At 39.8% G+C, this 14466-nt stretch overlaps 2 protein-coding genes across 2 annotated transcripts in view; both read left to right on the forward strand.

The window, feature by feature from the left end:
- The window catches only part of LOC145976321 (odorant receptor 10-like), a 118988-nt gene extending 117699 nt beyond the window's left edge, over positions 1 to 1289 (forward strand). The window contains exons 5-6 of the mRNA XM_083107384.1: positions 983 to 1141; positions 1233 to 1289. Coding sequence (XP_082963510.1) covers positions 983 to 1141; positions 1233 to 1289 — 216 coding nt within the window. The remainder of the gene's footprint in view (positions 1 to 982; positions 1142 to 1232) is intronic.
- Positions 1290 to 9731: 8442 nt separating this feature from the next.
- On the forward strand, positions 9732 to 10127 carry LOC145976322 (uncharacterized). The gene has a single exon (XM_083107386.1). It carries the CDS (start codon positions 9732 to 9734, stop codon positions 10125 to 10127), a length of 396 nt encoding a protein of 131 aa, XP_082963512.1.
- Positions 10128 to 14466: the final 4339 nt, after the last annotated feature.

Raw genomic sequence — 14466 nt, forward strand, 5'->3', positions numbered from 1 at the left:
TATCGTTTGTTATAAGAAGATTGTGTCTTTGGTATACACTGAAACAAATAATTTTTTTGCAATGTAAAAAAGAAACGTGATGTTGATTGTCGCACTCACATGACCGAGAAAAATAGTTGCAAAGTGAATATGTCGCGATTGCTGCGCACTGCAGTCAACCTTAAACTAGAAAATCTTAATAAATGACGAAGGTGGCCAAAACGGGCGCAGTGGCCACAAACGGTGCATTCACCCTATTGGCACTGTACTATTATATTAATTTAAAGAACTACTGGAAACAATGTGCTTACCGGATCCCCGCGTGATACAATTTGACGTCATCTGAGTGCCAATAATAGATATTTTTGTAATTTAATGCTTCACGTTAACACTTTGTAATATATTTCGTTGACATTGCGCTGAAGAGAGATCAAATATGATCCGAAACGTTTATTTCTTGTTATTGTAACTATTTTTAACTTGAAATATACGATTAATCAAAAAGAAGGAAATGTTATTTCTTCCCTGCGCTCCAACTACCGCGCTGTGGTTTTATTTGTCAATTTCGATTTAATTTTTAAATCTTCTACCATTTTACAATTTCCGTAGTAATTAATGAGGAATTAATTAAAATAGATCGACTAATTCGCATGAATATTAATGGGCGGCGAGAAGAGACAACCGCTGTTTTGCGGTCGCTAAGATACGAGGATCCAGCATTACACGCAATTCGTAGTTGTCATTTGTACAGTGCTCCTTCCAAAGTTCCTAGTCACGTAATAGTAGGCTCTCTCTTCTCGCTGTACGTTAATATTTGCATGAATTGGTCGATCTTTTTTAATTAATTTGTTATTAATTGTTGCGAAAATCATAAAATGATAAAGGATTTTTCTATTCAGTTTAACCTGTTTTACTTGCATACGCGAGATGTTATTACTGGACACTATGTAGATATAAACATAAATGAGATATGCAAATTAAAAGTATTTTCCTTTATTTACAGAGCATACAATTTGCTTGGTCAGTTTATAGCGCATCATGGATTGGTAAATCACAAAAAATGAAAAATAATATTTTCATAATGCTTCAAAAAAGCCAGAAACCACTTCTGATATCTATGAATGGCTTATTACCTGTTCTTACTTTAGAATATTATGCAGGAGTAAGATATATATTTTTAGTAAAAATGTTATCTTCTTTTTTATTTTTGATACATTACATTTCAAAAAGTTTATATGTTTATATGTTTGCAGTTTCTAACATCGGTCTTATCATATTTTATGACAATGAGGGCAGCGATTATTAAATGAACTGTATTAATTAGATGTAACTTGCTTTTGTATCATATCGCAAATTACATTAACTACAACTGATATCTATGTACATACAAAGAATTAAAATTATTATACAGATATTCATATAAAAATACAAGTACCTATTTATAAATTATCTTCTAACTGTAATGATTAAAATTATGTTTATGTAACTTTATTTATATATATTGCGAAAAATATTTGAGATATCAAAAAATGTTTTATACAAAAGTTTCATGATAAGGATATCTCTACTTAATCATATTAATAATTTTTTTAATTTTTGAAAAAAAATTTCAAAATTTGTTTTTTAAAAATATAATAATTTTCGAAATATATCAAAAAAAGTAAAAGTTGTTCTGTGTATAAGAGATGATTTCACCTCTTGGAATTGTTTTTAAACGGCAAATGAGAATTTCTAGATTTGTTTATCTCCTTATATGTGTTAAAGTTTCATCGTAAGAATTTCTCTAAACACATTAATACAATTTTGAAAAATAATCGTTAAAAATTTACTTTTTGCATCTCTTATATAAAAGGTGTTATAGTCCGAAAAACTATAACTTTTATTTTACCATTAATAAATTTTATAATTAAAATGCGATAGAATGTTCGCGAACCGCGTAAAACCGCTACCTCAGCGAACCACGCGCGAGTTCGCCGAAAACGCGAAAATGCCAACGAAGGGTTCGACTTTGCACTTCCTTCGCTTGCACTTAGACTTGACCGTCACGAAAAATCTTCCATGACCGAATATGGTCATGTCGCTAGGCGATCCCCTCCAAAATACCCCTAAAACCCGGGTGAGGTGTTAAAAACCGTCCACCGCGAGTCCGCGGCGGACAGTCGTTAATAAAAGATCAATAAAATAAGAACACGTAGAAGGGCTAGACGCTACTTAGCGTATCGAATTAAAAGAAAAGTTAGTGCCAAAATCTAACAGAATTAAGAACGAGACTGTGGATATCAAGGAGAAAGGCTCGCATTAAATAAAGAAGACATACATATATATATATATATATATATGTTTTAAAGTATTGAAATATACAGGGTGGGGCATCTAAAACAGGCCACCTGAATAACTCGGCTGCTTTCGGTGATAGAAGAAAATGCTTCAGACCACATTTGCTTGGTTTTACGAGAACTATAACCTGAGATCAATGATTTTTTTGTAGGTGAAAGGGTGGAGGAGCTACGAAGGTCAACTTTGATTTTTTAAATGGAACTGCCTATTTTTTATTGCATATTCTTGTAGCACATCTCGAGAGCTTTCCAAAACACTATAATTAAGTTAGTTTTTATTAAGTACTTTCCAAGTTATGAGGCTTGAAATCATTTCTTAATTTTATATAAACCGTAAAATATCTTGTAAAATATTCATTTTTCGATTATCTTACCTTAATACTTTTATGTACAAAATAATGAGAAGAATTAATTGGTGTAAAGAAAACACATAGTTGTTTCGAAGAAAAAATATGTAATTGTTAATTGCAAATTAACGTGCCGCTTCCGGCAAAACATCTTGGTGGCAGCGGTGGGATAGCCGAGATTAAAAACCGCCGAAGAAAAATTCTCTTGGACATCTAACGCCTGCAACAAAAAGAAAATATAACATTAATAAAGTGGACGGAGCAACTGCTATATTAAAGCAGACGAACTCAAGCAGACCACAGCACGTAACACATAAAGCCAACAAGCGATAAGGGATCACGGTTAAGCAGCTGTAAACTGAAAAGGAGTACCAGCGTCCAAGGACCAACGTCGATCCACGACCTTTGCATAGGCAACGCTTCGCCGACGAACAGCGCGTCACCGACGGACAACGACCCGTATCTACTAGCAGCGTCAGCAGTCGAGCGAACCGATAAGCGACCATGCGATTCACCGTACTACTACTATAAGTCGAAGTTTAATTTAAATGTCGGAACCGTTAAACCGAGTTCGATTTAATAACCCGCGATTTTGGAGCGTGCCAGCGCGATTGACAAATAGATTAGATCTTGTAACACCGCTCCAAGTTGCAGAAGAAGCTACTCGCGATATACGAAATAGCGAAGAAATTTAGAGAATCAGTATTCAAGTTCCGAATCTTCCGAAGCGCACGAACAAGACATTAACGATAATTTAGAACAGGATCGACAAAGCGTTAGTCAAGTTACTGTCAGAAGAAATTATTCGCCATTATCCATTGATATTAGTCTCTTTGAACCAAATCCCGCAAGAAATATGGATAACGAAGCCGTTGATAGAGAAATCGAACGCTTGCGAACGCAACAGGCCGGACAAAATCTAGCCGCGAATTACAAAGACGTCGGTCGCCCGGTCGAAAGCACTAGTAATATATTATTAGTCGAACTCGTACATAGTTTTCGAAAAATGCAAGACGAAATAAGAGATTTACGCGAACAAGTGCGAAATGTACATATCAATCAAGGAAACTTTAATGAGCCACGAGCGAATCTAAACGATGTCCCACACGACGCACAGTGGGCGAAATTCGGAAAAAGTGGCCAAAAATCGATACCTCATTCAATTATGAAAGAAATCGTTTGAAACTTAGTATCTACAGATTATTTGAGTCGGTGATTTTGAATCTGAATATAGACTAATATATTTTTTTATGTAAATGCAATATGATGTTTATGTTTTTGGAGTCACTGAAGTTTTTATATTTTTCTTATTTTGTTTTTGTTAATTTATATAGTTTTTTAATGTATAAAAGCATTAATTTAGTAAAAAAAAGTCATTTCTATCTTTTTTATTTTTTATTATTTTTTTATTTTTATTTTTTTTATTTATATGGAGCAACACAAAGAACAAAAATAAATAGTTAGAACTAATTGAACTAATTGAACAATAAAAATTATAGAACTAATTGAACAAGCAAAATTATTTACAGATCTATTAAATGTTTATCACTGTCTAATTCTATTGAGCAATTATTTTCATTTATTTCCATATTTTGAATGTTATAATGTTGGTCATCCACTAACAAATTTTTTGCTTCCATTGTTAAATCTTGTACTTTTTTATTTTTCGAAACTCTTAATTTACTAATTACTGGGTCGGATGATATTAAAAGATGATGCATAATATCTTCGTTATTAGCTTTGCGTGAATATTTCCTACTGTTATGGGCTCTCGCAGCTTTGAATATTTTATTTCCAGCCTCTTGTGCCTCTTCAGAAAGCCATCCGACAGGAAAAATCATTTTTTTCATAATTGCGCCACCATGAATTAATATTTTATGTACGGAAGGAGGCATGTTATACCAAGAATACAAATGAACAAATAGTTCTGCGGTTTCATAAGCATATCTTTCAAATTTATCACAGTCAATTTTACAACCACTTGTCATCACATGTAAAATATCGGCAAACCTTTCTATTAATTTTTTATCGACTCCAATTATATTTAAAACAGCTTCAGAATGAGCAAAAAATCGCCTAGCTGTATTGCCATCATTTCTCCTTCCGTAACCTTGTTTGACAATATCAACCATTATGCTCAGTTGCGATTTCAAATCATCTTGAACTTGTTTTTTTTAATCTGCTTCAAAATTTTATTATTCCCCTTAGCAGAACCCTCCTTAAAATCGATATTATACGAAATATGTAAAATGCACTCCATGAAACGAATCCAGCAGTGCAGAGTAGACAAACCAAATTTGTAATTGTCTTCATTACATCGTAGTTGTTTTATTGTTTTCAATTCATTCATTTGTTTGGGGGTAACTCCACAAATGTTGCATGATGTAGAAGATTTTTGATTTGTCAAAATATTACAAATTTTTCCATCAATCATGGTGCACTGCAAATTGTGAGTGACTTTTATTGTTTTTTGATTTTCAATTACAATGGTTGGTTGAAGATTATCAATTTCAGTTACATAAAAATTGTATTCACGCAAAACATTTGATGGTGTCTCTTTAAAAAATTCAAATTTGATAGGTCTACAATATCGGACAGATGATGGTCGATCGTTTTTCCATAAGATATTATTATCAGATGACAAGATAAGAGGTACATAAGATATTACAAATACCATACTATCACTCAAATAAGCCGCATCTTTATCGTTATTTATGGACCATTTCTGTTGAAAATTTTGTTGACTTGATGCACCATCCATACCACATTTACCATATAATACAAAATCTTCACAATCTATTTTCTGCAAGTCTGTTGCTATAATTGACGAGATGATGCGAAGTACCATATGATCAACCAATGCTTGTAATTTTATTTCAGCACCTTTTTCGGTTATTGTTATATCACGTGGATAACAATCAATCTTAGAAGCTTGTAATTTTTTATATGAAGGACATTGTTTGCTACCAAAGTATCGTGCATTGTATTTTCGAAGATGTTCATATTTTTTTCTCGTCATGCCCATATCCATATACAAGACCAAAGTACCGTTTATGACATCTTTTGAAAATTTATTTTTGATTTATTAAAATCTTGTGTATTATTCGGAGAGAATAGCGTTAATCAATTCTTCCTGACTATACTTGCTTTGAAGTTCTTTGAAACGTCTCTTCTTGGTTTGGCGAGAACTATTCTCGAAGCTTTTTCGGGGACGACCGCGACCTCTTAGATTAGGATCTAATTGTTTACTATTAGAAGTTATATCTTTAGAACACGTGGAAATTAAATTTATTTTCTTAAATTCTATTTCGAAGTAACTTTTCATAAAAAGTCTGTCCTTTTCTTCAAATTTTGATTGTGTTCGTCTGGCATTTTCCAATACCTGTGATATTGTGAAATAAAAATAGAACTTACTTTCCTTCGAATTTGATTTAATTGAATATCGTTAAAATTATATTTTTTTTCAATGTTCTCCATTATTATATTTATATGCGCTTTACTTCTATCTGTATTTTCCCAGATCCATTTACAAAACTCTCCTTTTTGAATTTTGAAATTTGCCATTATAGAAGGGTTAAAAATATTGCTCGAGAGAAAAAGATATAAGATTATTAATCACTTATAACATGAAAATAAATATTTGTACGAAGTTATTATTTCAATATAATTTTATATATATTTATATATATAATATATATTGTCAATATATTAAATCTCATAAAATATATGAAAACGTAACAGGTAATCTCATAATAAAATAAAACACCCTATCTCGAAAAATAATGCTGAAATGATATCCGCTTTTAAAGATTACAAAACAATTTCACATGCGGGTAATCTCCGCCAATGAATAGCCACCTAGTGGCTAAAATACGAATCTCGTAAGTGTAGATAAAGAAGTGATTTTCTTGATACTCCTAAATTATTGTATTCAATATGATTGTTTTGCAAATTCGTGAATCTGATTGACATATGTTCTTAGATTTAACCAAGCCCAAGAGCATATGCCAATCAGATTCACGAATTTTACAAAAGCTGCAAAAAAATCTCTGTTGAATGAAACTATTTATTGAATTTATTAGAAGTTTATATTTTAATGCTTTCCCAAGAAGAAGTCTATAATGCTTTCTCAAAGAAGCGCGTATACAAGTGCGTATACACATATATAATAATAATTATATAATAATCTCATAACTTTCGGAAAGGCAAATAGAGGCACACCAATTTTTTTTTTAAACATTCTGGACATTTCGAAAAAGAGTTTTAGCCCAATCCGATTCAGTCTCATGCAGTCTCATGTATTAAATCATGTATTAGAAGTTTAACTTTTTATTCTTTTAAGCGTTTAAGTTAACATTTTATTTAATAGCAACAAATACAATGACATTTTTTGAAAGTAAGATAACAAAAATGTTTTCATATGAAGTACTCTCAGAATCATTAAAAAAAATTTTTTCGAATTTTTGACTTTATGAACTCTTCGAAGTAATGACAAAATAAAAAAAAAAGAAACAGGAAATTATATCAAACTTTATAAATAAATTTTACATTATATTTTCAGTGTTTTAACATATTTAACTTTGTTATGTATTTTTTAAGATGTTATAAAAGTCAGGACATGATTAATTTGATCAGTTTTAGTACATGTTGAAATTCTATTTTTGACCACTCTTTCCGGATTTGGCCCACTGTGCGACGTGACGTACGGACGTACCGAACGCGATATTAGAAACGGACGTAGCGTAGCCCCGGACTATCTACCATTAAAAGAAGCGCGATCAATGATTCCCGAATTTAACGGATCATCGCGACATAAATTGCAAGAATTTTTAAACGCATGTACATACGCGGTACAAAATATTAATCCCGCGGACGAAGAATCGTTGATGCAAGCAATTCTATATACTAAATTAAAAGGTAAAGCCATGCAAGACTTCGAGACGCGAAATATACAAACGTTCGAAGATTTAAAGCAACAACTTGAAATGTGCTATCAAGCAAAACAAAGTACAACTCATTTGCAAATAGAGTTTAACTCGCTAAAACAAAAATCAAGCGAAACCACACATGCATTCGGGCAACGTGTCGATACATTAGCTATGAAGTTATATGAATCTATGGTGGAAGGAGAAGAACGACCTCCTTCATTCAAACAAGCGATACAAAAAACAGTTAAAAAACAAGCTCTAATAAATTTCCAAATAGGATTACGCGATGAATTAAAAATTCTCGTGCGATCACAATATACTACGCTCCAAGAAGCGATAAATGGCGCGAGCGCGGAAGAGAAGCTTATCGGACCGTCTGTCACACGAACACCCGGCTTCTCTGATAAAAATAAATTCGACGCTAAACACACGCGACCAACTCGAGACACAAATATACAGTGTTATAAATGCGAAAAATCTGGACATTACGGACGCGATTGCCGTAGCAGTAATAAATATACACTACCAAAACCGGAAAAATCTACGCGAATAAATACTGTAAATAAATTTTGCAAATATTGTAAGAAATCTAGACACAGCCGCGATGAATGCTGGACTCTAAATGGACGACCAAAAACTAATATTAAAAATAATAAACAAATTAATAAAAACAATTATAAAGATAATATGCATGAATAAAAGACTTCGCATCGACAGCAGAAAAAGTGTACCGACTCTGCAAGTAATAGCGAAGAGGAGCAGGAAAAAACGAAGAAGCAACCGCGACCTGCCCTAGAGGCCATCGCGTAACGCATGTTAAAAATATGCATCCAAGGACGAATTACTACAAGTTACTTTACCAATTCGCGAAGTAAAAGGCGAAAAAATAAACATGTTATACGATTCCGGATCAACAATTTCCTTAAAATTAAAACATTTAAAGGATGACACATTAATATATGTGTGGCGGTACACGCCACACGAGACGCAATAATACGTCTCGCGATAGCGCGCCGACTCCGAGTACACGCGCCAACTTGGCTTTCTCGCGAGCGGCTACCGCCAGCCGTGCTTTCTCGCGAGCGGCTGCCGCCAGCCGTGCTTTCTCGCGAGCGGCTAGTAAGCCGCGCGCCAAGTACCGAGCACCGCCGCCAGGCGTCGCACGCTAACTGTGCTTTCCCGTAAGCCAAAGTCAACTCACGGGAAATATAAGAGGGACCCCCGCGGAGTGAAATCACCTTTTTCTTCGATCACTCACCATCGAGTCAGGAAGAAGCAGAAGAATCCATACCAAGAGATCATTAACAGGACACCACGGCGACCAAGGAGAACGAGCCTCCTCTTGAAGAGATTTCTTCAAGGAAGAAGACGAGGCCAGCACCACTCTTCTCCGGGAAAAACCGGAAGGTCGACAGACCAGGGGCATCCCTGCCCCTACAAGAGACCGTCTCGACTAGAGGCGACTCTCATCCTGCGGTGGGACTTCGGGATCCTCCACCTCGCAACAAGAAGCGAATCCTGGGAGTCCGCGTTCCCACGCCTGCCGCCAGGAGTATCAGGAAGGTCATATACGACCCTTCCCTGACACCGAGTATAAGACGACGATCCCAGCCTTTCCGCCGCTCAGTAAACGTAGTCCGACCTCACATCAAGAGGAAGCCTAACGGGTCCAAGAACGCCCTCCTGCTGACGGAGCCAACGAGGTCGCCACTTTCGACCCCGGCTCCTGTACCCTTCACGGAGACCATCCGGTGGTATACGCCACCACGTCTGTCTCCAGTACCGCCGGAGGTTGCTTGCGCACCCAATTCTAGAGCCACGCAGACCATCGCAGAAACCAAGGTCGCGGTGACGCAGACCACCACAAACACCCAGACGATCGGAACCCAAAAAGGGTCCAGCAGGCTCCGAGTCCGGGACGCCAGTACGCAGACCGAGCCCCCAGGAGCACGACTTCACTACACCAGCAGAAATCCTCCTTATAGGCGTTCTCGCTACCAATATTAATATTTAACATATTTATGTACAACATATAGAATAAATGCTCTTTTACCTATTCTACCGTGTGATCAATAAGTAGAACCAGTCATACACCCTGCGGTTCCCTACAAATTGGTGACCCCGACGCACACGGTAGTAAGATGGAGGGCGAAGCGAGAGAAGTCGTTCATAAGGTGGCAGTTAAGATTCCCCTCTTCTGGAATTATGAGCCAGAGTTATGGTTTGCACAACTGGAGGGCCAATTCATACTCAGCGGCATAACGCAGGATTCCACGAAATATTCCTACGTTCTCTCCCAGTTAGATTCACGTCAAATAAAAGAAGTTAAGGATATTATCACGCAAGCCCCCGAAGCGGATAAATACGGAACCATAAAAAGAGCTCTCATTCAGCTAATGTCGATCTCCCAGGAGCAACGGACGCGACAGTTACTAGAGCTCGAAGAAATCGGCGATCGCAAACCCTCGCAATTTTTACGGCACCTGCGCACATTGGCAGGAGAAAATGTACCTGACTCTCTTCTAAGGACACTTTGACTCGGTAGACTTCCCAATCAGATGCAAGTAATTCTCGCAACCCGCACTGAAGATCGCCTCAACGAAGTAGCTGAGCAAGCCGACCGTATTCATGAGATGTCATCACGGGCCATCGTAGCGGTTACCAATGCTCCGAAAGAAAAGGGGACATTGGAAATGCAAATCCAAGCGCTGACGAAACAAGTGGCAACCCTAGCCACGCATCTCGCAAGGGGAAGAACGAAAGAGAAGAGCAAGGATAAAAGGAACCGAAGCCGAAGCCGAAGTCAGGCTACAAACAAAGAATACAACAAAAGTCACTGCTTCTACCACAATAGATTCGGTGTAAAGGCTAAAAAATGCACACAGCCATGCACCTACAAGAATTCGAAAAAAGATCAGGGCAGCCACTAATGGCGGCCTGTGGCTCCGCCCCAAAACCCTGCCGCCTCTACGTAACGTGTCGAACAACTAAAGAACGTTTTCTCGTGGACACGGGCTCCGATGTCAGCGTATATCCCCGCTCAATGACAGCAGGACGCAAGTTGCCAACGAATTATGAATTATTCGCAGCAAATGGTTCTCCAATCACTACTTACGGGTGGACTACGCTACAACCGAACTTAGGACTACGACGTTCATTTCTATGGCGTTTCGTCATAGCAAACGTCACATCACCCATCATCGGAGCAGACTTCCTAGCCTACTACCACCTCCTACCAGACTTACGAAGAGGAGTACTGGTGAATGGAAGAACGGAGTTACTTATAAAGGGTACAACAGAAGCAGGATCTATCGAATCAATAAAAGTGCTAGCAAACGAAAACAAATATCACCGCATCCTGGCAGAATTTCCCGAGATTACAAGGGCTACTGCTAGGGCACGAACTATCAAACACTCCACAGTACATCATATAGTAACTACAGAGGGACCACCGGAGGCATGCCGTCCTCGTCGACTAGATCCAAAGAAACTAAAGGCAGCGAAAGCGGAATTCAATATACTACTTCAGAAGGGAGTCATACAAGCGTCAAAAAGTCCTTGGTCAGCTCCTTTGCACATGGTTCAGAAAAAGGAGAATGCGTGGAGACCTTGCGGAGACTACAGGCGCCTTAACGCAAGAACAGTGCCAGATCGCTACCCGATTCCGCATATAGAAGACTTCTCACAGACTCTCTCCATAACAAGAAGATCTTTTCGACACTGGACCTGGTTCGGGCATATAATCAAATTCCGGTACATCCAAATGATGTACCGAAGACAGCAATTACCACTCCCTTCGGCCTTTTTGAATTCCGCTGCATGCCGTTTGGTCTACGCAACGCGGCACAGACATTCCAACGCTTAATAAATGAAATCACGAGCGACTTGGAATTCTGCTACGCCTACATTGATGACATTCTGGTTGCCTCCGACAACGAAGAAGAACATGAAGAGCATCTACGCAAACTCTTCAAGCGACTAGAAGAAAACGGCATTCTGCTGAATCCCGCCAAATGCAACTTCGGAGCTAGACAAGTACTCTTCCTAGGGTACGAAGTTTCGGAAAAAGGGACACGACCTCCACCAGAATAGAGGCGATAAAAAGTTTTCCCAAACCACAGAATATTCAACAACTACGACAATTCCTGGGAACACTGAATTTCTATCGTAGATTCATCCCCGACGCTGCAAGGGAACAAGTATTACTAAACGACGTGCTCAGCGGTCCAAAGTTGAAAAAGAAATCGCCAATCACATGGAGCGTAGAATTAGACGAGACCTTCCAAAAATTCAAAGAAAGCCTTGCTAGGGCAACCTTGCTGGCACATCCCAATCCCGAAGCGGATATCACACTCACAACAGACGCATCCGATAAAGCAATGGGCGCGGTGATACACCAGCGGATCGGAGAAGAAGAGCAGCCACTAGCCTTCTTCAGCAAAAAGTTTAATCCAGCACAGCAAAAATACAGCCCCTATGACAGAGAGTTATTAGCGATTTATGTCGCCATTAAGCATTATCGCCATATGCTCGAAGGAAGAGACTTCACGGTTTTTACAGACCACAAGCCGATCACATACGCCTTCCAGCAAGACCCACTGCATAGCTCACCAAGACAGGCCAGGCACCTACAGTATATCGGGCAATTTACTACCGATATACGACACATTTCAGGAAAAGACAATACGATTGCTGACGCACTGTCAAGAGTCGAAAAGATCCAGGTAGCAATTAACCTAGAAGATCTGGCAAAAGCTCAAGGAGACGACATTGAGTTACAAGAGCTAATAAACAAAGTCGTTGAAGCTTCAGAAGATACAGATCCCGGGGACAAATTCCACTCTATATTGTGACACAGCAACACCGATCGCAAGACCATTCGTCACAAAGGAATATAGAAGGCAAGTGTTCCAATCACTACACAGCCTATCACACCCCGGAACCAAAGCAACTGCAAAATTGGTCGCAGAGCGATATGTATGGCCAAGAATAAAAGCGGATTGCCACCAATGGGCACAGGCCTGTATCAACTGTCAACGAGCCAAGATACAAAGGCACAATCGGACACCTCTCGGCAGCTTCAAGAATCCTTCAAAACGGTTCGAACACATACATATACACCTTGTCGGACCTCTACCCATTTCAAGAGGCTATAGGTATTGCCTCACGGTAATCGACCGATTTACCAAATGGCCCGAAGCTATACCGGTAGCAGACATAATAGCAGAAACGGTAGCCCAGAATCTATTCACCCACTGGATTGCAAGATTCGGCACACCTGTTCGGATTACAATGGATCAAGGGAGGCAGTTTGAGGCCGACTTGTTCCGCCAACTTACCAAAATAACAGGTACAACGCACATTCGCACGACGGCCTACCATCCTGCAGCAAACGGCATGGTTGAACGCCTCCATCGGCAGATAAAAACGGCAATAAAATGCCATGCAACAGAAGCGTGGACGGAAGTACTACCAGTAGTCATGATGGGAATCAGAGCAGCCTTCAAAGAAGACCTGCAGGCAACACCGGCAGAGTTAGTGTACGGACAAACAATAAGACTACCCGGTGAATTCCTACAAGAGTCACAAGACGCAACAGAAAACTCAAATGACTTCATACTCCGACTCAGGCAAACTATGAAGAAGCTACGACCACAACCAATTAGAAGACACGGAACACCAGCAGTCTTCGAGCACAAAGACTTGGAAAAGGCTTCGCATGTATTCCTCAGGCACGACGCACCAACACGAGCACTCCAGCCTATATATGAGGGCCCGTACGAAGTTCTCAACAGGGCAGAGAAGGTCTACAAGCTACGGATCAACAGAAAAACTGTTCACGTAACAAAGGACCGATTGAAGCCAGCTTACATATTGGTAGAAGATCCAATCCATGTAAGAGAGCAAACAGAAACTCAAGACGCTCCAGCAGTTCCAGAGAAACAGGAAACACCTACACCTGTAGAAGTCAAGACAAGAAGCGGAAGAACTTCACACAAAACAGTACGATTCCAAGCGTCCTAGTAAAAAACAACGAAGGGGGTAATGTGGCGGTACACGCCACACGAGACGCAATAATACGTCTCGCGATAGCGCGCCGACTCCGAGTACACGCGCCAACTTGGCTTTCTCGCGAGCGGCTACCGCCAGCCGTGCTTTCTCGCGAGCGGCTGCCGCCAGCCGTGCTTTCTCGCGAGCGGCTAGTAAGCCGCGCGCCAAGTACCGAGCACCGCCGCCAGGCGTCGCACGCTAACTGTGCTTTCCCGTAAGCCAAAGTCAACTCACGGGAAATATAAGAGGGACCCCCGCGGAGTGAAATCACCTTTTTCTTCGATCACTCACCATCGAGTCAGGAAGAAGCAGAAGAATCCATACCAAGAGATCATTAACAGGACACCACGGCGACCAAGGAGAACGAGCCTCCTCTTGAAGAGATTTCTTCAAGGAAGAAGACGAGGCCAGCACCACTCTTCTCCGGGAAAAACCGGAAGATCGACAGACCAGGGGCATCCCTGCCCCTACAAGAGACCGTCTCGACTAGAGGCGACTCTCATCCTGCGGTGGGACTTCGGGATCCTCCACCTCGCAACAAGAAGCGAATCCTGGGAGTCCGCGTTCCCACGCCTGCCGCCAGGAGTATCAGGAAGGTCATATACGACCCTTCCCTGACACCGAGTATAAGACGACGATCCCAGCCTTTCCGCCGCTCAGTAAACGTAGTCCGACCTCACATCACGAGGAAGCCTAACGGGTCCAAGAACGCCCTCCTGCTGACGGAGCCAACGAGGTCGCCACTTTCGACCCCGGCTCCTGTACCCTTCACGGAGACCATCCGGTGGTATACGCCACCACGTCTGTCTCCAGTACCGCCGGAGG

Source organism: Camponotus vicinus, unplaced genomic scaffold (genome assembly GCF_025532165.1).
Source record: "Camponotus vicinus isolate PSW18456_S1 unplaced genomic scaffold, iyCamVici1.0 SCAF_8, whole genome shotgun sequence".
NCBI lineage: Eukaryota > Metazoa > Arthropoda > Insecta > Hymenoptera > Formicidae > Camponotus > Camponotus vicinus.

Coding starts and splice junctions, on each gene's coding strand:
- LOC145976322 (XM_083107386.1), top strand. CDS start 9,732: ATGGAGGGCGAAGCGAGAGAAGTCGTTCATAAGGTGGCAGTTAAGATT.